This window comes from Setaria italica, chromosome IV, assembly GCF_000263155.2.
Source record: "Setaria italica strain Yugu1 chromosome IV, Setaria_italica_v2.0, whole genome shotgun sequence".
NCBI classification, from domain to species: domain Eukaryota; kingdom Viridiplantae; phylum Streptophyta; class Magnoliopsida; order Poales; family Poaceae; genus Setaria; species Setaria italica.
This window is the reverse complement of record NC_028453.1, coordinates 23,525,787-23,551,055: the sequence shown is the minus strand read 5'-3', so window position 1 is coordinate 23,551,055 and position 25,269 is coordinate 23,525,787. Positions and strand designations below refer to the sequence as shown.

Below are 25,269 nucleotides of genomic sequence, written 5' to 3'. Positions count from 1 at the left end.
TAAGGATGAAATTTATCTTCCCAATAAAAGTTCTGGAGAACAAAATATTCTGCATATAATAGATAGGAATTGAAGCCAGCACAGAATTAATGTAAGTTATTCTTCCTGCATGATTAAGTTTATTAGCCTTGATCCCAGTCAGTTTAGCTCTAAACTTGTTAAAGATAAAATTGTAAGCTTGGGCTTTGCCTTTGTATGAGAAAATGATAGGATGACCAAGATGAGTCGTGTGTGAGGTCATCATAGGAACAAGGAAAAGGTTCTGAATTTCTTGTTTGGTATAGGCATCAACATGTTTACTAAAAAGAATGGATGATTTGGCCCAATTAGGAGTCTGACCAGAGGCTTGGCAAAAACTATGAAGGATAAACCTAATTTGAGAAGCCTCAGGTATAGTTTCCTTGCCACAGATAAGAAGATCATCAGCAAACAGCTAGGAATGAATGGGTGGACAGTTTTGGCCAAGGGAAATACCAGACAGGTTATTGTTCTGCAAGGCTGTTTGAAGAGTGAGGGAGAGTTCATTCATGGCCAGAACAAAAAGATAGGGAGAGAAAGGGCAACCCTGTCTAATTCCTCTTTGAGAAAGAAAAGAAGCAGAAGGCTGACCATTAACAAGAACAGAAAAATCCGGGGTGGATATACAAGCTTTAGTTAGATTAACAACCTGCAAGGGTAAAGCAATCCTATGCATAGCATTAGTAATAAAACTCCATTCTATTCTATCAAAAGCTTTAGCTAAATCAATCTTGAGAAGAAAGCCTTTATGTTTCCAAGAATTGAGACTAAAAGAGTAAGTAATTTCCTGGGCTATGATAATATTAGAAGAAATGTGTCTACCAGGAATAAAAGCAGACTGAGCTAAATGCACTCTATTAGGAAAGAAAGGCTTAATTCTATCAGCTAAGCTTTTAGCTATAATCTTGTAAATAACATTGCAAAGACTAATCGGTCTGAAATCCTGAGAAAGCACAGGAGCATTCTTCTTAGGGATAAGAACAATGAACGTTTCATTGAGATCAGGTGGAAGCATACCTGTGCCTAAACAAGATTCACAACATCATCACCAATCCAATCCCAAGATGCTCTATAAAAAGGCAACATTGAAATCCATCGGGATCTGGTGCTGCATCCTTCCTCATGTTCTTAATAATTCCCATAACTCAAGCTTTATCTGGAATAGAGCTAGTGAAGTCATTATCTAAATCTTCCTGTGCCCTGTTTTGCTGTGGTAGATAATGTAACTGATGTTGATGAACTTGACTTGTGAACAGATTTCTGAAGTAGTTATTGAAACAAGAGGCAATCTGATCTTGAGTTGTTAGTGGATTTCCAAACTCATCTGCAAGGAATAGAATCCTGTTTCTTCTAGCCCTCTTAAGTAGAGGTCTTTTACGGTACACAATACTACCAAGTGGTAGTATAGAGTATAAGCTATTTTTGATATGGGTAAAATTGTAATTAGCATGACATATCTTATTCGAGAATTTTTTTCCACACCCATTTTCCCGATCTCACAGCGCACCCCGCCCGCCACCACCCGCACGGCGCGCCGCCAGTCCCGCCGCGCACACCCGCCCGCACGCCGCCCCGTCCGACGCGCCACCACCGCCCATGTTCCTCGACGCCAAGGCGGCGACGCCATCCAGCCGCCACGTGTTCCCCATCGGCACCCTGGCAAGGTAAGCCTGCCGTCGCCTGGCACGCGCCGGGGCGCGACCCTGTGCCGCCGATTCGATTGTGACCGATGGGGTTTCGTTCTTGGATCGGTGGCTGCGCAGCGGGTGGAGGTGGTTGTCCATTCAGGTTCAAGATCTGGTGGATGGTCCCGGCCACCGGCGCCAGCGCCGCGGCCGTGCCTGCGGAGATGCAGATGCTGCTCATAGAGTCCAGGGATGAGGAGGGTTGCGCTGCCGCGGAGGGGGGGGTGCGGTGTATGCACTGATGCTGCCAGTTCTTGACGGCGATTTCAGGGTCAGCCTTCAGGGGAGCCCCGAGAACGAGCTCCAGTTGTGCTTGGAGAGCGGTGAGCCTTGTCTGCTGCGACCTACTGAATTTCAATTTTCAAGTACTTGATCGAATAGATTGTGCGAAGTTTGTCATTTTGGCAAGAGTTTCTGAGAGGGAAAATGGTGTACTGTTCACTCTTGGTAGGTGATCCTGAGGTCCAGACGATGGAAGCAGCTGATGCGGTATTCATCAACTCAGGGGATAATCCATTCAAGCTAATGAAGGAATCCATCAAGTAATGTCATGCTCATACTTTTAAATGTAATAAAAAAAGATTTTTGTTCTCACTTGTAGCTTTATTCAGGTTGCTATCAAAGATCAAAGGAAACTTCAAGCATATTGAGGACAAGGAGGTAACTCTATGCAGGTTTTTTTATGCCTATATCATCTAATTTGTTGATGTTGTCAAGTCTCGGCAGCTTTTGCTCATTCTGTTTTTCTTATGTATTGCTTAAATATATCACGAATATCAGATCCCTGCAAATTTGGACTGGTTTGGGTGGTGCACCTGGGATGCATTTTACAAGGCTGTTAACCCAGCAGGGATCGAGGAGGGCCTTAAGAGGTATATTGTACATTTCCTTTTTCACACAATTGTTTATGTAATATTAGAAGGGAATATAGATACAGAAGGGCATCTTTTGCCTCATTTATATTGCTATATCATCTAGTCTTTGCTCCTCAGGTTCGCTGTTAGCTGTGCCAACACTACTTATAGGATCTCGTAATCATTTCTTCGAATTGACATATTTGTCTTGTGAGAATGGTGCCTACAGAGCTTTTTGCATGTTGTTTCTTATAGCTAGTACCTCTGTTTATGCATGTGTTGTTGCTTGTATGCTGCAGATGATGGAATTAGAGCTGAAGAAGCTAGAGGAAATCATCAAAAATATACATGAAGAAATATTTTATCTCCGCGAAAGTAGTACGTAGTATCGACTATGACTGGCAACATTGAAACTAACGTTGGCAAAGCATTTCCTGTATCACATTGTGGCCATGTCATGTGTCCAGGGAGGAGGAAATGCAGGACCTGAACAGGCGAACACACTCGAGGATGGCTTGGCTCGGGTTCCTCTCGCTCGGCATCTGCTTATCAGTGGCGGGCTTGCAGCTGTGGCACCTGAAGACTTACTTCGAGAGAAAGAAGCTATTGTAGTTCCCCAATTATTCACGATAGTACACAGCACTAGAGCGAACAGGTGTAACTTTTTTGTGTGAATGGTTAATTTATGTTACACACAAAATGATAGTTGAACTGCGACACAAAATACATACTCGTAGAAACTCAGTAACTAGCATTAGAGGCTTGGTTTCTGTAACTGCTCCAAGGAACTGGACAATATTAGGATGTCTCAGCTTCATTAGCAAGTTGACTTCATGCTTAAAATCTTGGCTGCAGATTAAGCAAAAGTTTTATAAGAAAATATTAGATAAAAACACATACACAAACATGTGTCCTACAACTAGAACACCTACAGTTACAGATTCAACCAAAATTACTTTGACACAATTCATATTAAATTCATATAATCAAATCGGTTGGAGTACTCAGGGAGGTTAACAGTTATTCTGATAGTTTACTTACATCAAAATGAGCCCTGTTGTAGGTAGCAGGTTTGATGAACTTAAGATTAACATTTAACCCAAATACAAAACGAACTAAAAGTGAAGTACCGTACATCAGTAAACTATCTCGCAGGCCTGTTCGCTTTAGCTTATCAGCCGGCTTATCAGCCACCAAACAGTATTTTCCTCTCACAACAAATCAGCCGTTTCAACTTTTCAGCCGGCTTATAAGTCCAACCGAACAGGCTTCTTTACAGTAGCTTCAGGATCCAGATCGGGCAATATATCGTGCTAAATACAGCTCAGGGCAGGGGGCACTGGAGCACCACTATCAAACAGCACATGGCCTAGAGCTCATCTTCTGCCCCTCTCACTCTCATCTAAGGTCAGGCTATGAACAAAGCTCGGCAGGCAACAACACCTGTGCTGGATAAGTCTTTGCTGGTTGTCTTGCTGCTGGTCTTCAAGGACCAGCTGCTGTACTGGTCCTGCTGGTCCTCAAGGATCAGCTGTTGTACCAGGCCTTGTGCTGCTGGTCCTACCTAGGACTGCAGCTGTTGTTGACTAGAGGACGGTGGGGCTGCAGCATATGCTTTGCTGCAGCACCACCTTTGTTGACTACTTTTAGGGTAGGATAGTCCTAGGCATCTTAGACTAAATAGGACAGCATCAAAAAAGCATCTTAGACTAGCATATGCCTTGATGCTTGGCTGGTTGGCTGCTTGGCCAGCTATAAATATGTATCCCCAACCCTTGGTTGGACATGGTATTGTGGAAAGAAAACCCAGAAAATTGCCCCAACTCTTCCTAGTGCCATCCTCTCGATGAGAGTTACAGTTCAGATCCTAACAACTGGTATCAGAGCCGTACTATCCTGTAGCTTGAACATCTCCTGCTCACAACCCTCCCCAGCCACCTTTCGTCCCCAGCCGGTAGCAGAAGCACCGGTTATCCCTGCTCACTCCTCTTCCTCTACGCAGACGAGCGGCAGCTCGTCGGAAGCAGCCTCTTCCCCACGCAGCCCCCCGGTGGCGCGCTATGTCCGCAGGACAGTCTCAGCACTCGGTCGCCTCGAGCGCGCGGCGTCGGCAGGAGGCCGAGCTCGCTGCGGCAGAGGAGCGTACCCGAGTGGCGGCGGAGACCACTGCGGCGGCGGCAAGGGCGTCGAGGCTGGCAGCAGCGGAGCTGGCTGCAGCAAGGGTGGAAGCGGAAGCGGTGGATGCGGCAGATGCTGCACGTGCGGCGGCAGCGGAGCTCGAGACTCTACGCGGCGGTAGCATCAGCAGCGCTACCTCTGCCGATGGCGGTACCGACGTAGAGCTCGTGCAAGCCAGGGAGGCGGCACAGGAACGGGCGGCGCAGTGGGCAGCCGAGCACCCCCGCGGGCGTGGCGGCGGCAGCCCAGACGGGCGTGCACGCACCGGCGGCGCTCCAGGCGGGGGCGCGCGCGACGACTGTGTTCCTGGCGGACATGGTGACCGCGACTTCCAGGGCGACCCGCACATCGCCGTCGCACTGGAGGTCCAGCGATTGCGGGAGGGGGCTGCCCAGCTGGAGGCGGAGATGGAGTTCGATCGGCAGCACGGCGGCCGGGTCGACGGAGAGCGCGGCCCTTACAGGCAGCGTGGCTCTCCCTCCCCGGACCGCCGTCATGGTCGCCACGGGGCCCATGCTGTTGTCAGGGAAGTCGGCCCTGGTGGTGGGTGGCCTACCCTCACCAAGACCAACTACGTCAAGTGGGCCGCGGTGATGAGGGTGAGGCTCCAGGTGCGGCACATGTGGGAGGCAGTCCGGTACGGCGACGTCGACTACGATGAGGATCGACGGGCGCTGGACGCCCTCATCGCTGCAGTCCCGCCCGAGATGCAGTTCTCGCTTTCCCAGAAGCGGACTGCCAAGGAGGCTTGGGACGCCGTCGCTGCGGCACGCATCGGCAGCGATCGCGCCCGCAAGTCCACACTGCAGGCACTTCGCAAGGAGTGGGAGAACCTGGCCTTCAAGCCAGGTGAGGACGTAGATGACTTTGCTCTCCGTCTCAACACTCTGTTGCAGAAGATGGTGCAGTACGGCGACGACACCTACGGCGAGGAGAGAGCTGTCGAGAAGCTTCTCCGCTGCGTACCCGAGAAGTACAAGCAGATCGCTCGCTCGATCGAGTCTCTACTGGACCTCTCCAGGATGTCGATCGAGGAGGCGATAGGTCTCCTCAAGGTCGTCGACAGCGACGAGTCACAGCCTCCCTCAGGGCCTGTCATCATTGGCGGGAAGCTCCATTTCACTCAGGAGCAGTGGGAGGCCCGCCAGAGTGATCGGAAGAAGGGGGAGCCTTCTTCCTCGACAGGCGGCCGCAGGCGCGCCAAGCCACGCAAGGCGCCCAAGGCTCGATGAGGTGCCGAGGGTGGCGGGCGAGGAGGCGCCCAGGGTGGTGCTGGCGGCGCGCGAGAAGGCGCCCAGGGTGGTGCCGCCGGCGAGCACAGGCCGCCACGCAACGACACGTGCCGCAACTATGGCAGGCTTGGCCATTGGGCCAAAGACTGTCGACAGCCAGGACGCGGCCAGGCTCACGTCGCACTAGCGGAGGAGGAGGAGCCGGCTCTACTTCTGGCACATGCAAGCATCAAGCTAACTCCAGCGGCATCGGCCGTAGCGGTTCTCCTCTACCTTGACGAGCCGAGGGCACACGCCTTCCTCGGCGACGGCTCCAGCAACGATAGGACTGAGGGGTGGTGCCTCGACACCGGCGCTACCCAGCACATGACCGGTCGGCGAGAGTTCTTCACTGAGCTTGACTCTAGCGCCCGAGGCACCGTCAAGTTTGGGGATGCCTCCGGCGTAGAGATCAAGGGCGTCGTCTCCGTCATCTTCACCGCCGAGTCTGGAGAGCACAGGCTGCTCACCGGAGTGTACTACATCCCTGCGCTGAGGAACTCTATCATCAGCCTGGGACAGCTGGAAGAGAACGGTTCGCGCGTGGTGATCGACGACGGAGTCATGAGGATTTGGGACCGTCGTCGTCGCCTTCTTGCCAAGGTAACCAGAGGCGCACATCGCCTCTACATCCTTAACGTGCAGGTGGCACAACCCTTCTGCCTCGCTGCTCGTCGGGACGACAAGGCGTGGCAGTGGCACGAGTGCTTCGGGCACCTTCATTTCGAGGCCCTGAAGCGGCTCAGTGCCAAGGAGATGGTGCGAGGCCTACCATGTCAACGTGGAGCAGTTCTGCGATGTCTGTGTGTTGACAAAGCAGAGGCGGCTCCCCTTTCCCCAGCAGGCGAGCTTCCGAGCCAAGGAGCGGCTCGAGCTCGTGCACGGGGACTTGTGTGGCCCGGTGACACCGGCCACACCTGGAGGACGACGCTACTTCTTGCTGCTCGTCGACGACCTCTCCCGCTACATGTGGGTGATGGTCCTCGGCAGCAAGGGGGAGGCTGCGAACGCCATCAGGCGCACGCAGGCTGCTGCGGAGGCTAAGTGTGGCCGCAAGCTGCGCGTGCTGCACACCGACAACGGCGGCGAATTCACGGCGGCTGAGTTCGTGTCATACTGCGCTGATGAGGGCATTCAGCGCCACTACTCCGCGCCGTACAGCCCGCAGCAAAACGGCGTTGTTGAGCGGCACAACCAGACGGTTGTGGGGATGACTCGGGCCCTCCTCAAGCAGAGGGGGATTCCGGCTGTTCTCTGGGGAGAGGCAGTGGTGACGGCTGTCTATATCCTCAACCGCTCGCCCACCAAGGCGCTCGACAGCAGGATGCCATACGAGGCTTGGTATGGGCGCAAGCCGGCGGTGTCCCACTTGCGGGTCTTCGGCTGCCTCGTGTTTGCCAAGGAGCTTGGCTACATCGGCAAGCTTGACAACAGGGGCACTCCAAGAGTGTTCATCGGCTACGCGGAGGGTTCGAAGGCCTACCGCATTCTCGACCCGGAGACACAGCGTGTGCACACAGCGCGCGATGTTGTGTTCGACGAAGGGCGAGGATGGGCGTGGGATAAGGCGGTAGACGATGGTTCGACTCCGACATACGACGACTTCACTGTCGAGTTCGTCCACTTCGAGGGAGCTGGGGGAGTAGGCAGCTCTTCTTCGCCGAGCGTGCCTACCCCAGTCCCCGAACCTCCACCGACTCCGACGCCTGCTACTCCGGCGTCGCCACGCTCTCCAGCCGCGACTTCGGCTGCGACGAGATTCTCGCCGGCACCACCACAGCCGGCGACGCCACGTACTCCAGCACCGACGGCCACCGCTCCGGGCACGCCTACTTCGACACCAGCTCATGTCGAGCACAGCCCGGTGGAGTTCGCTACTCCGCTCTCTCACGACAAGGAGCGCATCGACGCGTACCACGACGGCGAGAAGTTGCGGTACCGTACGATGGAAGACCTCCTCGGCGACCAGCCGGTGCCGGGACTGGTGCCTCGCGACTTGGAGGCACAGTTGCACCTTGCATGCGACGACGGCGAACCTCGGTCTTTCACGGAGGCCGAGAGGCACGCGGCATGGCATGCTGCGATGCAGCCGAAGATGGACGCGGTTGAGAAGAACCGCACCTGGGAGCTTGCTGACCTCCCTCGTGGTCACCGTGCAATCACCCTTAAGTGGGTGTTCAAGCTAAAGAGGGATCAAGCCGGTGCCATCGTCAAGCACAAGGCTCGCTTGGTGGCACGCGGGTTCGTGCAGCAAGAGGGGATCGACTTCGACGATGCTTTCGCCCCCGTGGCACGGATGGAGTCCGTGCGACTCCTCCTTGCGTTGGCCGCCCAGGAAGGCTGGCGCGTTCATCACATGGACGTCAAGTCGGCGTTTCTTAACAGCGACTTGAAGGAGGAGGTCTACGTACACCAGCCGCCGGGTTTTGCGATCCCCGGCAAGGAGGGCAAGGTGTTGCGCTTGCGCAAGGCCCTCTATGGCCTGCGGCAGGCTCCAAGGGCGTGGAATGCCAAGTTAGATTCCACGCTCAAAGGGATGGGCTTCGAGCAAAGCCCGCACGAGGCGGCCATCTACCGGCGGGGCAATGGAGAAAATGCCCTGCTGGTGGGTGTCTACGTCGACGACTTGGTGATCACTGGCACCAAGGATGCGGAGGTGGCGGCGTTCAAGGAAGAAATGAAGGCCACCTTCCAGATGAGTGACCTGGGGCCTCTCTCCTTCTACCTGGGGATCGAGGTGCACCAGGATGATTCCGGGATCACGCTTCGACAGACCGCCTACGTCAAGCGCGTCGTGGAGCTAGCCGGGCTCACCGACTGCAACCCAGCTCTCACTCCGATGGAGGAGAGGCTGAAGCTGAGCCGCGACAGCACGACGGAGGAGGTAGACACTTTGCAGTACCGGCGTCTTGTGGGGAGCCTTCACTATCTCGCCCACACACGGCCGGATTTGGCATTCTCCGTCGGCTACGTTAGTCGGTTCATGCAGCGACCGACGATGGAGCACCAGCAGGCCGTGAAGAGGATCGTCCGCTACGTGGCGGGGACCCTCGACCACGGTCTCTTCTACCCGAGGTGTCCCGAAGCGGCACACTTCGTCGGGTACAGTGACAGCGACTACGCCGGCGACATCGACACCAGCAAGAGCACGAGCGGGATTCTCTTCTTCCTCGGCAAGTGCCTTGTTAGCTGGCAGTCGGTCAAGCAGCAGGTGGTGGCGCTGTCCAGCTGCGAGGCCGAGTACATCGCGGCCTCCACTGCTTCGACTCAGGCGCTTTGGCTTGCCCGACTGCTTGGTGATCTCCTTGGTAGAGACACTAGAGCGGTGGAGCTCAGGGTGGACAGCAAGTCCGCTCTGGCCCTGGCAAAGAACCCCGTTTTTCATGAGCGGAGCAAGCACATCCGGGTGAGGTATCACTTCATCCGAGGCTGCTTGGAGGAAGGAAGCATCAAGGCGAGCTACATCAACACCAAGGATCAGCTTGCGGACCTACTCACTAAGCCCCTTGGGAGGATCAAGTTCCTTGAGCTCTGTTCCAGGACCGGGATGGTCCAACTTTCCCACAAGACGACGCACAAGACTTAGGGGGAGAATGCTGGATAAGTCTTTGCTGGTTGTCTTGCTGCTGGTCTTCAAGGACCAGCTGCTGTACTGGTCCTGCTGGTCCTCAAGGATCAGCTATTGTACCAGGCCTTGTGCTGCTGGTCCTGCCTAGGACTGCAGCTGTTGTTGACTAGAGGACGGTGGGGCTGCAGCATATGCTTGCTGCAGCACCACCTTTGTTGACTACTTTTAGGGTAGGACAGTCCTAGGCATCTTAGACTAAATAGGACAGCATCAAAAAGGCATCTTAGACTAGCATATGCCTTGATGCTTGGCTGGTTGGCTGCTTGGCCAGCTATAAATATGTATCCCCAACCCTTGGTTGGATATGGTATTGTGGAAAGAAAACCCAGAAAATTGCCCCAACTCTTCCTAGTGCCAACCTCTCGATGAGAGTTACAGTTCAGATTCTAACAGCCCGGAGTACCATGCCTTCTCCTTCCGGCTCTTGGCGACCTCGGTCGGCGTTGGTTCCGTGCTGCAAGCGGAGCTGAATGTGGATTCAGACACCGGCTTCCCGTCTGCAGCGAAGGTTGTATCATCAAGAACCTATCACAGCACATGCAATTTGCGCGCAACAAGTGGAACAATCCACATGCACATGCTACTGATATAATAATAGGACAATCTAAAAAAGGGAATGGTAAGATAAACTAAAGCACTGTTGCAAAAGTAATCACAGTATGATGGGCCAGGACAATTGCACACAACACAACTATAGAAGAAAAAAACTACATTGAAGCTTCTTTAGGCGGTTACCAATTAAACATGTTAACCGTTAGTCTGAATCTAACCAAGCTCGAGACTCGAAGAACACTTCATCCTTGCTGCCTGCAAATTAAATTCCATAAGTTGCACTCTTGATTAAAAGAGTCACTGTATTCATGTTATTGTACTTTCAGCTAAGTGGAGAGATAAATTCAATCAGCTTGGTATATGAGTGTGTATCAGTGAAGAGAACAATTTCAACTAAGCGAAATTCAGAACCATCAAGAGCTAGCAATTGATTTTGGGGAAAGAAACATTGAAGCACAGCCCATTGCAAGTAAGCTATTCAAGAGGTTATTGGCAAGATCTTGATTTGCTCAACAAAGCCGTGTGCCATTTCAATTTAGGATTTAGTCAGCAATTTTACACGCACAAAAAAAAAAACTCCTCCATCCTAACGAAACAACAGAAATAATCAGGCTGTAAAAAGCCTTCAGTCAATAGAGTAATCTACTTTGGATAGAAGAGAGCATCGTCATTTAGAAAGCTTTAAATTTTCAAGAACAAATTGTAACAGCTAACTCCTTCTCCATTAAATGAAACCAAAATCAGTCAGTATATCAACAAATATCCTTTTCCGTTCAAGATCGTCAGCCCCTGCAAAATTACGAAGCTACTGATCTCCAGAAGAGATGAATGCAGCGATAACACTGCACTTGGCTATCAAATCTTCCACAGCCCAATAAATCAATAAACGAACCCAAAAAGTCCCTTTTCATATAAAGAACTGACTGCCCATCTGCTTCTTTACTTCCAAAGATCCTCTCAAAACTATAGTAATAACTGACTGAAAAGATAAAGATCGGGACCTCGCTTCAGAAAACAACCAAAGAAAGCAAAGATTCATCACGCGTACCAGAATCCGGGCTCTTTGGGCCAAAACCTGCCTGCTGCTGCTCCCCCTCGGCCTTGGACTTGAGATCACCAAAGCCATCGCCAAGAGGAGCAACGCCGCCGCCGCCCTTGCCGTTGGCGGCCTTCGCCTTGGTGGGCGACGTAAGAAACTGCTTCTTGGGGAAGCCTGGATCCTTGTTTTGAACCGAAGCGCAAGAACCCATCCCCGCTTTTCTCCCCTTTCAAGCGATGACGGCGGCGACGAGACAGAGAGAGACAGAGAGAGAGGCCGCCGTGGACAGGTGGATGTGGCGCGGAGTCTCCGGCGGCTCGGATGGATCTTGCGCTTCCGTGGACGAGGCCGCCGTCGGCCCCCACCGCCCGCCGCCGCCAGTCGCCGCCGCCATCGCCGCTAGTCGAGAGGTGCAAATGAGGAGACGCGAGGAGTGAAGGAAACAAGGATATAAGATTGGATAATTAAGAAAGACGTGATATATTTTAACAATACCATTATACATATTTCCAAACGTACCCCTCTACCACCCATACTACTCATGTATACTACCTATCTACAGCTTAAGATTTTAGTACTATAATTTGAACCGTCAGATCCTTACATATGAGTCCTTTTCGAATGGTAGTATAAAGTAGTATTGTGCACCGTAAAAGACCTCGTTAGGTATGGCCTGTTGGAAGAAATGTGAGTTTCTATCTCTCTCAGTAACCCAAAGTTTCTTGTATCTTTGCTTATGAAATTCTGTTTCTTTGTCCAGAAGCACCTGATGCTGCTGAATTAGGTCTTTTTCTAAAGAGTGATTCTGAATATTAGGAGGGAGACTCTATAATTTGAGAATGCTCTCTTCAATTGCTTGTAGTTGAGAATTGAGATTAGGTTTTCTCTTCCTCCATTTTTGCAAATCAGAAGACTAAGAACCTTGTTTTCAGATGAAAAGGACGAGAGGAGGATTTTCTCCAACTATTCACAGCCTCCCGCTGAAAGTCCTCTTCCATTAACCATTAGTTCTCGAATCCAAAAGGCTTCTTTGTGTTTGTTATATTTGCTTGTGGAATTGCCAAAATAGGAGCATGATCACTCTTAATCATTGGAAGATGAAAGACAACAGTTGTATGGAAACGCCGCACACCATTTTGCATTACCTAAACAGCGCTCAAAAGTGGGATTAGCATTGAATTGTTTATTAGACCATGTGTAAGCAGGACCATTATAACCCAAATCCATAAAACCACATTCTTTAACAAGATGACAGTAATTAGACAGTAATGCATCACATTATTAAGATCCCCCATACAGAAAGCAGAAAGCAGGAAGATTAGGATAATTTTCAACAAAAGAGAGCACATCCTGCCAGATCAAAGCAGTCCTTCTATGATAGGGATCACCATATACACAAGCTAGGATGAAGTTTGTAGCAGTAGGTCTATACACACAACGAAATGCAGCTATCTTTTGTTTCCAATGAAATTCCTGTGTTCTCATCAGATCCTTATTGCAAACCTCCTGGATCAGTAAATGTGAGCATGATTCGTTCAAAAAAATAAATGTGAGCATGCAGATTGCGGAACTTACACAGAAACACCAAAGATATCCAATTATGGGAATCACTCCTTATGTTCACTAAAAACTCTATGCATTTAAATTAGAAAGAAAACAAAATACAAGAAATGACCGAGCAGTTTGCTCTGATGAACGAGCATTCATCGTCCTGCTCACCATTACAAAGTTGCTGGGCACTAATGTCCGTGAATCCCACATTCATGCTGAGTACCGGCGGTCTTCTTGTCATGATTTTTTTTTCTGTATTTCATCTCTTCACATTTGTACAACATAATCATACATGAAACCTTTATGAATTCCAAATGCCCCCTTATTGTATCCCAAAATGGAAACTTCCTCAATTAACTCAATACACCAGTAGAAGATTCACAAGCCGATCTTCTAATCAGATCCAGGGTCAACATCAACCATGTCCGGGAAAAAACCAGGATCAAGATTAGCATCACCGATATCCAGCAATGGGTCAAGAGAGTCCCATTCAGAATGACACACACTTGCTGCAGTGGAGGTTCCTGAAGCATGATTTGGCACATTCTGCCTGCTGGAAGCATCACCTGACAGAATGCACTTCTTGGTTGAAGTTTCATCCCCAGGGTTATAAAAATCTGGTGGAGTAAAGCTGAAAGAGTCAGGAGGAATGGAATTCCCCAATGTGCCAAAATCAGAAGGATTACCATATAATCCATCTGTCATTTTAACAGCTTGTACTTCCTCGGTAAGACAATATGCAGTGATTTCTGGAGGATGTTCTCCAGTGATTATGTGTGTCTGCTGAGCATCATTTTGCATTGAAAGTTCTCCGGAAAACTCAACCGGTGTACAATTCTCTACAGCATTGTCTTTTGTCAAAGGATCTACTGGTTCTATAGCAACAGATACTAGACGGTACATGCAATCATCTCCCAAATCATCGGTGGCTCGATGCTTGCGTACAGAATGTGAAGGTTGTGATACAAATCCAAGGTCATCACGAGCCACTATTTTTGAAATATACTGTGGATGGAGTTGTCGAGGGTGTATACGAGCATCCAAAGCTAGCAAAGCATGTGAACAAAATTTCGCCAGCTCAGTGCCAGTCTCCAGCTTCCCTATTAGAAAGAAAATATATAAATACTACAGAAACATAATTTATGTGGACCTCAGGTAATTCAATACCTGATCAAATAAAATTCAATATCGAGAAGTTATTCTAACTAGGAGAACAGTTTTCCATGTGAATGTTTCCTTGTGAAAACCTAGTCTGTGAACCATGATAAATTAAGTAGCATACCTCTATTAAAGAGTTCAAGACCTTCTTCTAAATAAAGAGGGCGTTCATGATGAGTGGAAAGAAAGGATGCCAAAAGTGCTCTAAATGCGGCTAACTGGAAGTCTGATATACTTGGGTCTTCAGTCCAGGGTGGACTTTGTTCATACATCCCTGCTTTGTAACAGGCTTTAGTAGCAACATCAATAAGGAGCAGGTCCATTTCTGATCTCCAGGAGCCATTAAATAAACCCCCCTGCTCAAGTTTAGAGAAATGAGCACCAAACTCGCCAGAACATATGAAAGATCAAGTGCTACAGAACGAGCTAAAAACTAAGGGCAACCTCAAGTTTTTCTTGGATAAAATGATGATACTGAAAAAGACATTTATTACATTAAGGAACTACTGAGGTGTTTTTGTAATAAATGTAACAATGCAAAAGATTGTGCCAGAAGTTCAAATAGAAACACATGGGAATCGGAACTAAAATTAGAATTTCGTGAAGACAAGCACACAACTCAGGAAAAAAGTACAAGAGTTGTGGACAAAGGGCAGTGTGTTTGTTTCCTTTCTTGTTTAACGGCTCGTATTTTGGGAAGCATCTGTAATCTGACTGTTCTTCTAACTTTTCACAATGACATGCACTTCTCATGTGTGTTTGAGAAAAAGGAGAAGTGGTGGCCAAAATGGGCAAAAGGCAAAAGAAGATCCACTTATGGGATGAGTTTATGATCCTTGCTATATGCAAGAGTACATTTCACAGTAAATGCTTGAACATTTTAACCTTAGGTGGCTTTGACCATGATGTCAATTTTGATTCAAGTCTTGCAGTCACATGACCCTTTTACCCTAGATTTTATGAACAATCCAACCAAATTTAAAAAAATCCTAGTTATTACACTGTCAAAAAATTCTATTAATTAGTTATTTGAGTTTTCTAAACTTTCTTTACTTTTTTAACTTTCAGTTAAATGAACTCTACAACAATGAGCTTGGCATCTGAATGAGTACCCTTTTACCCTAGATTTTACGAACAATCCAACCATATTTAAAATCCTAGTTATTATACTGTCAAAAAATTCTATTAATTAATTATTTGAGTTTTCCAAACTTTCTTTACTTTTTTTTAACTTTCAGTTAAATGAACTCTACAACAATGAACTTGGCATCTGAATGAGTACCGAGTTTTTAAGACTGCCAACTGCATATGTTGTACAACTTAGACAGACATGTACGAAATAGAAAGTAACCACATTGACATTCAAGCACTTCATTATCATAATGACATCTTCAAATTATATAATTGTTGATTGCCCTCTGCGAGGAGCGCAGACAAAACCAATACCAGTTAAAAAAAGGAGAATCTGCACAAGAGTATATTGGTGAACATTGCATGAACTCAATAACCTCAGTGGGATCCAATCTGAATGGCCCATGTAAGGGATGGGAATTCCCTCATCCCCTCATCCACCTTTCAATTGGACTAAATCCACACACACAATCCACTCCGATTACATTAAAGGAACAAGATTGAGCATATGTTCACTAATATACTCTTGTGCATCTGATACTTCCTCAAAACTCAGAAAGAAAACATGTAATTGACACCAGCTTGCATCATCATTACCCAATCCCTGCTTCTGGATTTGAGATTAGCTTTGGAAAAATTATATAAGATGTATCCTGCAGTGTAACTCTATAGAACATGAAATATACCTTTGTTTTTGGAATTCAATAACTCGCAGGACTAAGCACATTCTGTTCTCATTGCATGAGTGGATTCCTTAAGAAAACCAAGAGAATGCAAGCTGTGGACGGTGTCCATCTGAGAGTGGATTCTGTTCACAAGTCGTGGTAGAATGAAACTTTAACAGTTTATCTTTTCGTTCAACTGAAAAAATGATAAAAAGGAAGACTGTCCAACTGAAAAAATGATAACAAAAAAGATGGTATAAGTAAATATTTGACATTAACATCACAGAGGCAACAGACAGAAGATAAGATGTGGAATTTTAACTCCCATAAGATCGTGGATTGTCAACCAAGAAGAAAGTTGAACTTTTAAATATTTGACATTACCATCACAGAGACAACAGATGGAAGATAAGACGTGGAATTTAACTCCCATGAGATCGTGGATTGCCAACCAAGAAGAAAGTTGAAGTTTTAAATATTCGACATTAACATCACAGAGGCAACAGACAGAAGATAAAACATAGAATTTAACTCCCATGAGATTGTGGATTGCCAACCAAGAAGAAAGTTGAATTTTTAACCTTACCAAATTCAGTATTAATTCCAGCGTCTCCAGTGCAGCAATTTTGACACATAGTGGAGGCATCAGTTGTCTATTACATGTAGGTTCAGAACTCACAGCAATTGAGCTTTGCAGTTGCTGTGTCTGCCTCCTGTTGTCTGAACTTTTTGATGATGACCAAATTGTTGCTTCTATTGGATATGTTCTTAATGAGTATGAGCTACTTCCAGCATCATCATCCAGATCAGCAAAAATATTGCTGACGACCACCTGAAATAATTGCACAGCCATACCTGGTCCAATACGAGAGAAGAAACTCAGCAGCTTTAACAGCAAAAGTTTATAATGAACAACAAATATCAAAAAATGGCCTAAGGTACTCATGGAACGCAATGCTATGGGATCTGGTTGTTTGGGAGTCTACCAGTACCTTGACTTTCATTGTATCCATTTGCATCTCCAAAATATAGAAAGCGTACATGCACACATGTAATATCTATATGCACATGCGTATGTAAATGCATAAGGGTTCCCTCACAAGTCGCTACAGGCAACACATCATAACAGCAAAAATAGTAAAGCATACAACTAAATGTCTTCCTAAAATATGTTTCACCCAATTTGCACAATGTGACTCAAACAGTTAGCAGCACAAAACATATAAATATCACATATACATAGCCTGTAGACAACAAGAAGATAAGGAACTCTAGTTCTCTCTCTGTTCTTTTTTAGCCCACTGAGTAATGTGCTAGTTTGTCTCTACTACTTACATATGCTGGGCTCTAACTATGCTCTGGTATGAACCAAGAACCACCTACCGACACCCATGGAACTCAGCAATAACTGCACAATGGTGTAGAGTTTTCTTCTTAATGCAGGCAGTTTTGCTTTTTTGAAGTACTCAGCTATGAGCATTACGACAGTACCAGCATGTGGTACGAGTGAGCTGCAGTAGAGTACAAGAGTTCCATATTAGAGTTCTATTCTATTTGTCATAAGAAATTCAGTGGCTGCTCAAGTGCTTAGCAGACCTACAGTACTGATATAATTGATAATACTTTCAGAAGAGATATAATGAATATGGTGGTAACTAAGTTTCTCTATAGAGAACTCGAAAGTATTTTGGGTTATTAAATTTCAATCACTCAAGAGCCTGTCTTGCTCTGTCAGTATTCATCTAATGTGCATGTATGAAAGGCCACATATGTTCTCCAATCCCAGGTGATAAGTTTTTTCAACTTATTAGAACAAAGGCATAGAAAGAAAATGATGCAAATTACCTGCGCATTCCTTTAATAGTGGAAGCAAGCAAATCCAAAAATATTGAATGCAATGTTGGAATTTCAGAACAAATAAGCTCCTGACACAAGGGAGTATTTGATTGCAACAGCAAAGATCCATCAATCAACAGAACCTTTTGTATTAAAGTTACCAATGCACGAACTGGAATATTGATCACCTTAGTTGCAAATAGGAACACAAGGGCATGCTTTAGAGAGCTTAAATAGTGAAAGAGAAAAGAAGGAATAAGTTCATATTTAGCCCCTCAACTCTTGTGTTTGATGGTTAAAACTAGACAAATGCAAGAGTTGAGGGGGTTAAGGATGGACTTATTCCAAAACCCAGAAATACATTATGTCCAACGAACCTGAGCTGGATAAGGACTAGTTAGCATCATAGAACAACAATGTACGAGAGCCGAAATTGTAGGTACTATATATGCATGAAATTTCTTTGTTGAATGAATGTGTTTATCTCCACAAGTTGTCTGTCCTCCCAATGGAGGTACTAATTTACTTCCAGGTGGAGCTAGCAGCATCATTAGCTCATAATCAGTATCTTCTGCAAAGTGGGCATGATAGTTTAGATATTGCACCGAGTTGACTAAAATAAATATTAAAGAAATAAATGCAATTGAGGGACCTTGCCTTTTTCAAGTCCAACAAAAGTGTCATTCAACATATTGTTTACCATAACCAATAACTTTTGAATCATCAGCGACGTACTACACTGAGAAAATCTGACATAAGGTAACAGTGCTAAAGTGCTGGCAAGTTTCTAAAAGAATAGAAAGCAGAATAAATCAGTCAAATGGGAAACTCTTATGAAAAGGAAGGAAAAAAAGTGTCTATTGAGAAAAACTGTTATGCAATCTCACGAAAGTGTCTGACCTTTAATTCTTGAAGATTGCATTGACCACTCATAATTTTTGTTGTAATGGTGGATTCAACCTGAAAGCACAAATATAAGTATGCAAACCCCCATAGTTCATGCAATATAATCATGCTGTAATAAATTTGCATGATAGCACTACACATATACTTGTGAAAATATCATCAAGGAACAAATTGCTGTGGGAAATGTGGATGACATAATAAATTCAAAGCTGTCAAAGATGAAACATGATCAACCCGATTGCTATACTCCTCTTCCACATGTGACACCCCAAACCCTAGAATTAATATAATGACTATTTTATCCTTAGCCATTGTACTAGTTCTAGGGTTTAACACCCTCATAATCCTGAGTGCCTGGATCCTTCGGAAGTATAGAAATAAGCATGTCTTTGGTGGAGCCTCTCCTTGCATCCAGGAAGCTCAGAGAAATCTCAAAGATGAGGCTCATCTCTGGAGCTTGGCTGGTGCTACAGGGCTAGAGGCCTTTAGGGAGTTTGGTCTATGCCAATTTTGTTGGTTTTGGTGTCTATTTTGGTCCAGTTGTTTCTGTCTGTAACTGTAACCAGTGAGTGTGTTTAATCTTTCCTGCAACTTGCTCAAGTCTTCCTAGTAAGGTGAGGCAGTTGATTTGGAAGGGTGTGGATGTATTCTCTCTCTTGATACAAAGATACACATATCTCCAGCATGTTTTACCATAGATATCTAATACCAAGTCCCTAAGAGTAATCTAGAACCAGTACAATGGCCATTTTACCTTTCACACTGCCAACCATAGATCTCTTCTATACTAACATGTGTCATACTGGTCTGCATAGCAATATAAGATTTAAATTTTCTAAACCAATTGGTATCTCAAGTTCTGCATCTCTTGGATTTCCTACTATTGGATATAGGTAGATGGATTCTTCCTATATCTGAAATACTAGAAATATTGATATGCATTTTAGTACTTGTCAATTGTTGCTGTACATGAGAATCTACGTGCCAGAAATAGCAACACTGCCATTTCTCGGAATCAATTTCAGCATAACTTCCTTCTGATACTAATCATGTAAAAGCCAATAACAGAAAAGGAAATATCATAATGAAGGATTAAAGGCCAGGCCACCATATAAGCAAAGAGGACAGACTATACACTGATTCCTTTATCCAGTTACACCTCAGTTTAATTATACTAGACATTCTCTATGGAAAAAAAAGAAACATGCTTTAAGTATCTTATGCTTCTTTCTTTCTTATTGAGGTCTAAGATACCCAGATATCATGGAGGTTATAGTGCATGCCATGTAAACACTGAATTGATATGTGTTTTGTATATTGGATATCCTATAAAATTGCAGCTCAACCTTATCAACAGGAGACAACAAACTATTCTGATTTCTTGTGAGTTCTCCTTTTGTTTTCCCTTCAGAAAGGTAAGCATCTGAAAAGGTGGGAGCACTACAATTACCATAAAAAAGTTGAACAAAAGCTGAACTCATACATTATTGAAGTGCCGATATACAGATGAGGGGAAGAGTTTAATAAGTAAACCCAGTAAATCAACTGCTTTCTCCTGCAAAAGCAGATACCATTATGTTTCTTATCTGAGAAATTTATATCTGAAAAATTAGCTTTCATGAATGTCAAAGAAATACATACTGCAACAGGACCATTCTCATCCAACAGCTGAAGCAATGGTTTCACAACTTTCTGGGCAAAAGAAATGGCCTCATCCTTTAAATTTGGGAAAGTAGCCAATCTGATCATAAAGATGAATCATGTTGCTAGTGTGTTGCATTTCTACAGTATGTTTTGCATCTCTATGCTTCTGTGTATTACACCAAACATGTTATATTTTGTCATACCAGATGTTTGCCATTTCAGGGATATGATTCCTTTCTTGTTTAGGGGCTACATATTTCTATTTGAAGGGTTTTTTTTTGGTCTTCAGTTTCAGGGAGTTATAATTGTCTCTTTCAAGGTGTTGTGTAATTGTCTCTGCATTCTTATGATTGCACAAGATTTTCAATTGCCTCTGAAATTACTATCTGTAAGAATAATGAACATCATGATGCTGCAGGATCGAATGCCAAGTCATTCGCACAAAAAGTGTTATTGTAATACATTTGTTTCTCTAAAAAGGGAATTGGATACAGTGACATACCGGAGAAATAAATCAGACATAGTAGTACATGTGAACATGTTTACCATTTTGTTGCAAGATGGTTCCTGTTCGAATAGAAAAGTAGGAACTATCAGTTGAGATGTAAAAAAAGAGAAATCGACTCATGTTTTGGCATTAAAAGTATTGCGCACAACACCACCTATTTGATATTATTTCCACAACCACTGGGTTTTGCCCAACTTTCACATCAACAGTGTGTAATGCCATGCATTATCACTCTGCATTACCCTTTTCAATCTGGTTGAACCACAGCCTCTTAACACCACAGGTGAACATGTGCATCATGTCCGCATTGGCAAGGGCAACCATTTTAGGCAATATGGCAAGGTGCTCGGAAACTTTACATGCAACCAGGGATACCAGGACACAAAGCACTGCAGGCCTATTTTCATGATATATCGAACCAGGGGCTTGGCCAGTTGGCCTGACTTACATTGGGTAGGCTGTGTTGCTAATTTGTTGAGCTTTTATAAAGTGAAAATATATGGTAAAAGATATGGCAATTGCGAAAGGATTGCCAAGAGGTGGTGTATTGTGCAGTTCATTAAAATGTGCAATTTACTCAAAAAAATAAATGAAGGATGTGATATCAGTTCTAGAGTTCTACAAAATGGTATGTGCTCAAAATGTACTTAACCAGATGACACTGGGGTCTGTTCTAGATTGCTAACATAATAATAAGGTTCTGGGATGGATGCAACTGCTGCTTGATTGTTGCAGGAAATAACATCATGAACAAATGGACAAAATGATACAACGACGAAGAGTGCAAAAAAAAAAAAAAATCCTGTGCGATCAAGTATATACTGAATCATCAGGCCAAAAGCACATACAGGTTGAAGTAGAATTAAGCTATGGTCACCTACTGTAGAACAACAAGAAACAATGTGGCAGAACTTTTATGTACCACTCCACCTTTAAAAACAGTCAAAATTTCCCAGCTTTTGTGAATATGACATAACCTGATACAAGAATCAAAAGTACTATATACTGAGTTAATGTTGTTTGCTAAGTGCAGCCAGTCATGTACTATATTTAGAATTTGTTCCTGAGTTGCATCTAATTGGACTTGCGTCAAAGTTTTACCTACAGTCAACACCTTATGGTTTTGAACATCCGAATTGCAGCATAAACCAGATTATCTTTCTCCAGTTTATAAGTAACCTTCTTGATTGTCCATAATTGTGTTTCCTCAAACACATTACACACAAATTAAGTGAAAGTAGAATGTTCAATACACTAGAAGGGAAAATCATGTCTGCAAGAATAGTTTTGGTAAGTAATCTTTTTGGCATAATATTTCTTAACAAAGTGGAGTTTTTTTTTTATCATGAAACAGCTGCAATAACTAAACATATAGATCATAGGCTCCATTTAGCACTGTAGTGGATCACAAATTCATGACAACATTTTTTAATGGAATTGCTTTCAGAAATTTCTGATCATGTTGCAAAAGAAAGTTCAGATAGGTTTCCACTTTCAAATAACTATTAAGTGTTTCAGTATTCACTGAGGACAGTAGGAAAGTATCAACTATTGCAATCTCACTTGCCAATGGATGCAAAAGATCTTTTACAAATCCCGTTCCACATCAATGTAAAAAAGAACGAAAATATCACGGTAACTTAACTGCAAAATAGCCATTATTTCCCATCAGGACAATAAAAAGTGAAAATCCAAAAATTTGTAGTAAATAGAAATAGAACAAACTAAATAAATCGAATCATTTAAACCTGGAATCCATTTCTGAAATTGCAAGAAATCATGTATGTTACCTTCATCTTTTTTAAAACCTTCTCAAACCAGTCTGAGTATGTTTTTATAAAGCGCTTGTCACAGCACTCTTGGATTGTCAAACCAAGAAAAGAAGTGCCAACCCAACAATAGTATTCCTGCAGGATAAAAATTAAGAAAAGGTAATATATTACTAAATGCAGTGATTATATTGTCACATCGAATTATCACATGAGCAAGCAATGAAGAGATGCACACAATTCTTATCCAAGGTTTTTAATTTATCATTCCAACAAGAAAAATAGTATCTCGCAATACCACATTGACAAATTAGGGTGTGTGTGTGTTGGTTTAAGGCCCAATGGACTTTATTGTGATAGTATATCAGCTTTAGCATACTCAAAAGACTCCAGTATCAGTAAATTTAGGGCTTAGGATAATATATAGGAATACCAATTTGAAGGATGGCGCTGAAGTACTGAAGGAAACGGCACTCTACTACTGCAAACAAGTTACTGGGCAGGAGCAGTCACGAGCCAGTGATGACCATTGAAGGTGCAGCGACTTGAAGCATTCTGTCAAAAGGAGGATGAACTGGCGTGGTGCTTGCTCAAGTGCATGCGGCGTGGCCGGGCTTTCATCCGGAGTGTTTTTAGTTCTCATGTCGATCGTTTTTGTTTGGCACCTATTGATTTAGCTTCTTCTAACATGTTGAGTCGCGACATGACATTGTTTCACGCTTTTCCTTTGCTACTAGAAATTTCATTTTCTATAGTATTTCTCGTTGATTTGATTCCTCATCTCCATAGTTGAATAATAAACCTAGACACAAACTGTGATTTGGAAGGTCCCTCCACCCCTGTTGTGGAGATGTCTTTTGATATACCTGGTTGTAAAGGGAGCACTGCATGCTCCGCCTGTGTTTAGGACTTCGCCCTCTAACTATCATAGTGCGACGGTTATCTAGCTAAGAATTTTGGAGACTCTTTGTTACTTTCTTAAGTAATGAAATTCGGGTGCAGTCCCCTACGGTGGAAAATATAGGAACACCAAGACATGGAAAACTACAAAAGAAAAGCAAGTGTGATTCAAAATGTTGAAATGGCTAGGAAGAATAGCATACTATAGAGAAGTAGATGGGAAACACCACACACCCTAATGAGGGAGGGTGACCTCTCTATATATATGGCCAATATGGCTTGGAGTACAAGAAATACATCAAGTGTACAAGGAAAGGATAAATACATCCTAATATACACATATACTTCCTAATACCCGCCTGCAGTCGAAGCAGGAGGGTCACAGACGCACAGACTGGACCTAAACTCAGTAAACAAAGGAGTCGGCAGGACCTTCGTCATGATGTCTGCGAACTGGTGAGAGGATGGCACATGGAGGACCCGGACCTCACCCAATGCCACCTTCTCACGGACAAAGTGAATATCAATCTCGATGTGCTTTGTGCGCCGATTATTAGAAGGTAATAGATAGATTATTGGGCTAACCCTAGAGGGTAGCTATATAGATGTCTTACATGGGCCTTATTGGGCCATAATACACTCCAACACTCCCCCGCAGTCTGAACTACTGACGCAGCGGAGTTGCAGACTGGACATGAAAAGAAAGACATACACACACAAGCCCCCCCACAGACGCAACTAGCCACAGGTGATGTTGAGGCTGGAGCGAAACTCGGTGAAGGCAGGTGACGGGAGGCCCTTGGTGAAGATGTCGGCAAACTGAGAGGTGGTCGGGACGTGAAGGACCCGAACATCGCCGATGGCGACCCGATCCCGGACGAAGTGAAGGTCAATCTCCACATGTTTGGTCCGCTGGTGCTGAACAGGGTTGGTGGAGAGGTACACCGCACTGACGTTGTCGCAGTAGACAAGAGTGCTCCGGGAAGAAGGAGTGTGGAGCTCGACAAGGAGCTGCCGAAGCCATGATGCCTCGGCCACGCCGTTAGCGACAGCGCGGTACTTCGCCTCGGCACTGGAGCGGGAGATCACCGGCTGACGCTTGGACGACCAGGACACCAGGTTGCCGCCCAAAAAGACGGCGTAGCCGGAGGTAGAGCGCCGAGTGTCCGGACACCCGGCCCAGTCAGCATCGGTGTAGACAACAAGCTCAGTGGAGGGAGACCTGTGAAGGAGGAGGCCGTAGTCCACAGTGCCCCGGAGGTAACGGAGTAAGCGCTTCAGAGCAGTGAGATGGGGATCCCTGGGATCATGCATGTGAAGGCAAATCTGCTGAACTGCATAAGTGATATCCGGCCTGGTGAAGGTGAGGTACTGAAGGGCCCCAGCCAGACTCCGGTACGCAGTAGCATCTGTCACAGGAGTGCCGGCGGCCTCTGACAACTTGGCCTGAGTATCAACTGGAGTGGAGCAGGGCTTGCAGTCAGTCATCCCAGCTCGCTCCAGGATATCAAGAGTATACTGCCGCTGGTGAAGAAAGAGGCCGGCCTGACGAGGCTCAACGGTGACCCCAAGAAAATGATGGAGCACACCCAGATCCTTCATAGCGAACTCCTGCTGAAGCGAGGTGATGATCCGCCGTAGGAGGGACGGACTGGAGGCAGTGAGGACAATGTCATCAACATAGAGCAGTAGATAAGCAGTCTCAGCTCCATGGTGATAAATGAACAGCGAAGTATCGGACTTGGCCTCCACAAAGCCCAACGTCAGGAGGTAGGCAGCAAACCTCGAATACCAAGCTCGAGGGGCCTGCTTGAGGCCATAAAGTGACTTGTTGAGCCGGCAGACCATATCAGGCCGAGAAGAGTCAACAAAACCCGCTGGCTTGCTGCAGTAAACTGTCTCAGTCAGAGTACCGTGCAGGAAGGCGTTCTTGACGTCGAGCTGATGCACGGGCCAGGAGCGGGAGAGAGCCAGTG

The 25,269-nt window shown here is 45.6% G+C and overlaps 2 protein-coding genes and 1 pseudogene across 11 annotated transcripts in view; 1 reads left to right on the top strand and 2 right to left on the bottom strand.

Moving 5' to 3' along the window:
- Window positions 1-1,520: 1,520 nt before the first annotated feature.
- Window positions 1,521-3,395, top strand: LOC101761752 (probable galactinol--sucrose galactosyltransferase 2). 4 transcript variants are annotated; one of them, XR_215059.3, is made up of 6 exons: window positions 1,521-2,026; window positions 2,155-2,245; window positions 2,315-2,363; window positions 2,484-2,575; window positions 2,857-2,935; window positions 3,025-3,395. XR_215059.3 is itself a non-coding variant. In XM_004965383.3 (6 exons), exons 1-5 carry the CDS (start codon window positions 1,945-1,947, stop codon window positions 2,907-2,909), a joined length of 381 nt encoding a protein of 126 aa, XP_004965440.1. In that variant the 5' UTR covers window positions 1,521-1,944; the 3' UTR covers window positions 2,910-2,935; window positions 3,025-3,395. The 4 variants fall into 4 exon arrangements, 3 of the variants coding, with proteins under 3 accessions (XP_004965440.1, XP_004965439.1, XP_022681497.1); XM_004965383.3 differs by having other exon boundaries at window positions 2,315-2,377; XM_004965382.3 differs by lacking the exon at window positions 2,857-2,935 and having other exon boundaries at window positions 1,521-1,682; window positions 1,782-2,026; window positions 3,025-3,391.
- Window positions 3,396-3,910: 515 nt separating this feature from the next.
- LOC111257072 lies at window positions 3,911-10,380 on the bottom strand (annotated as a pseudogene).
- A 2,274-nt stretch (window positions 10,381-12,654) lies between these two features.
- LOC101761096 (proline-, glutamic acid- and leucine-rich protein 1) overlaps window positions 12,655-25,269 on the bottom strand; it is a 25,360-nt gene continuing 12,745 nt past the window's right edge. Inside the window, exons 1-14 of one of the 7 annotated variants that reach the window (XM_022825769.1) lie at window positions 22,415-22,530; window positions 21,726-22,268; window positions 21,506-21,601; window positions 20,619-20,683; window positions 20,114-20,213; window positions 19,956-20,027; window positions 18,467-18,526; window positions 18,224-18,353; window positions 17,944-18,137; window positions 17,576-17,754; window positions 17,114-17,241; window positions 16,317-16,585; window positions 14,059-14,290; window positions 12,655-13,876 (exon numbers count right to left, since the gene is read on the bottom strand). In XM_022825769.1, the coding sequence (XP_022681504.1) occupies window positions 13,170-13,876; window positions 14,059-14,290; window positions 16,317-16,585; window positions 17,114-17,241; window positions 17,576-17,754; window positions 17,944-18,137; window positions 18,224-18,353; window positions 18,467-18,526; window positions 19,956-20,027; window positions 20,114-20,213; window positions 20,619-20,665 (2,118 nt within the window). In that variant the 5' untranslated portion in view covers window positions 20,666-20,683; window positions 21,506-21,601; window positions 21,726-22,268; window positions 22,415-22,530 and the 3' untranslated portion in view covers window positions 12,655-13,169. Of the gene's footprint in view, window positions 13,877-14,058; window positions 14,291-15,751; window positions 15,959-16,316; window positions 16,586-17,113; window positions 17,242-17,575; window positions 17,755-17,943; window positions 18,138-18,223; window positions 18,354-18,466; window positions 18,527-19,955; window positions 20,028-20,113; window positions 20,214-20,618; window positions 20,684-21,505; window positions 21,602-21,725; window positions 22,269-22,414; window positions 22,532-25,269 lie in introns of those variants that run through there. The other 6 variants (XM_022825770.1, XM_022825766.1, XM_022825767.1 and 3 more) reach the window with 6 other exon arrangements.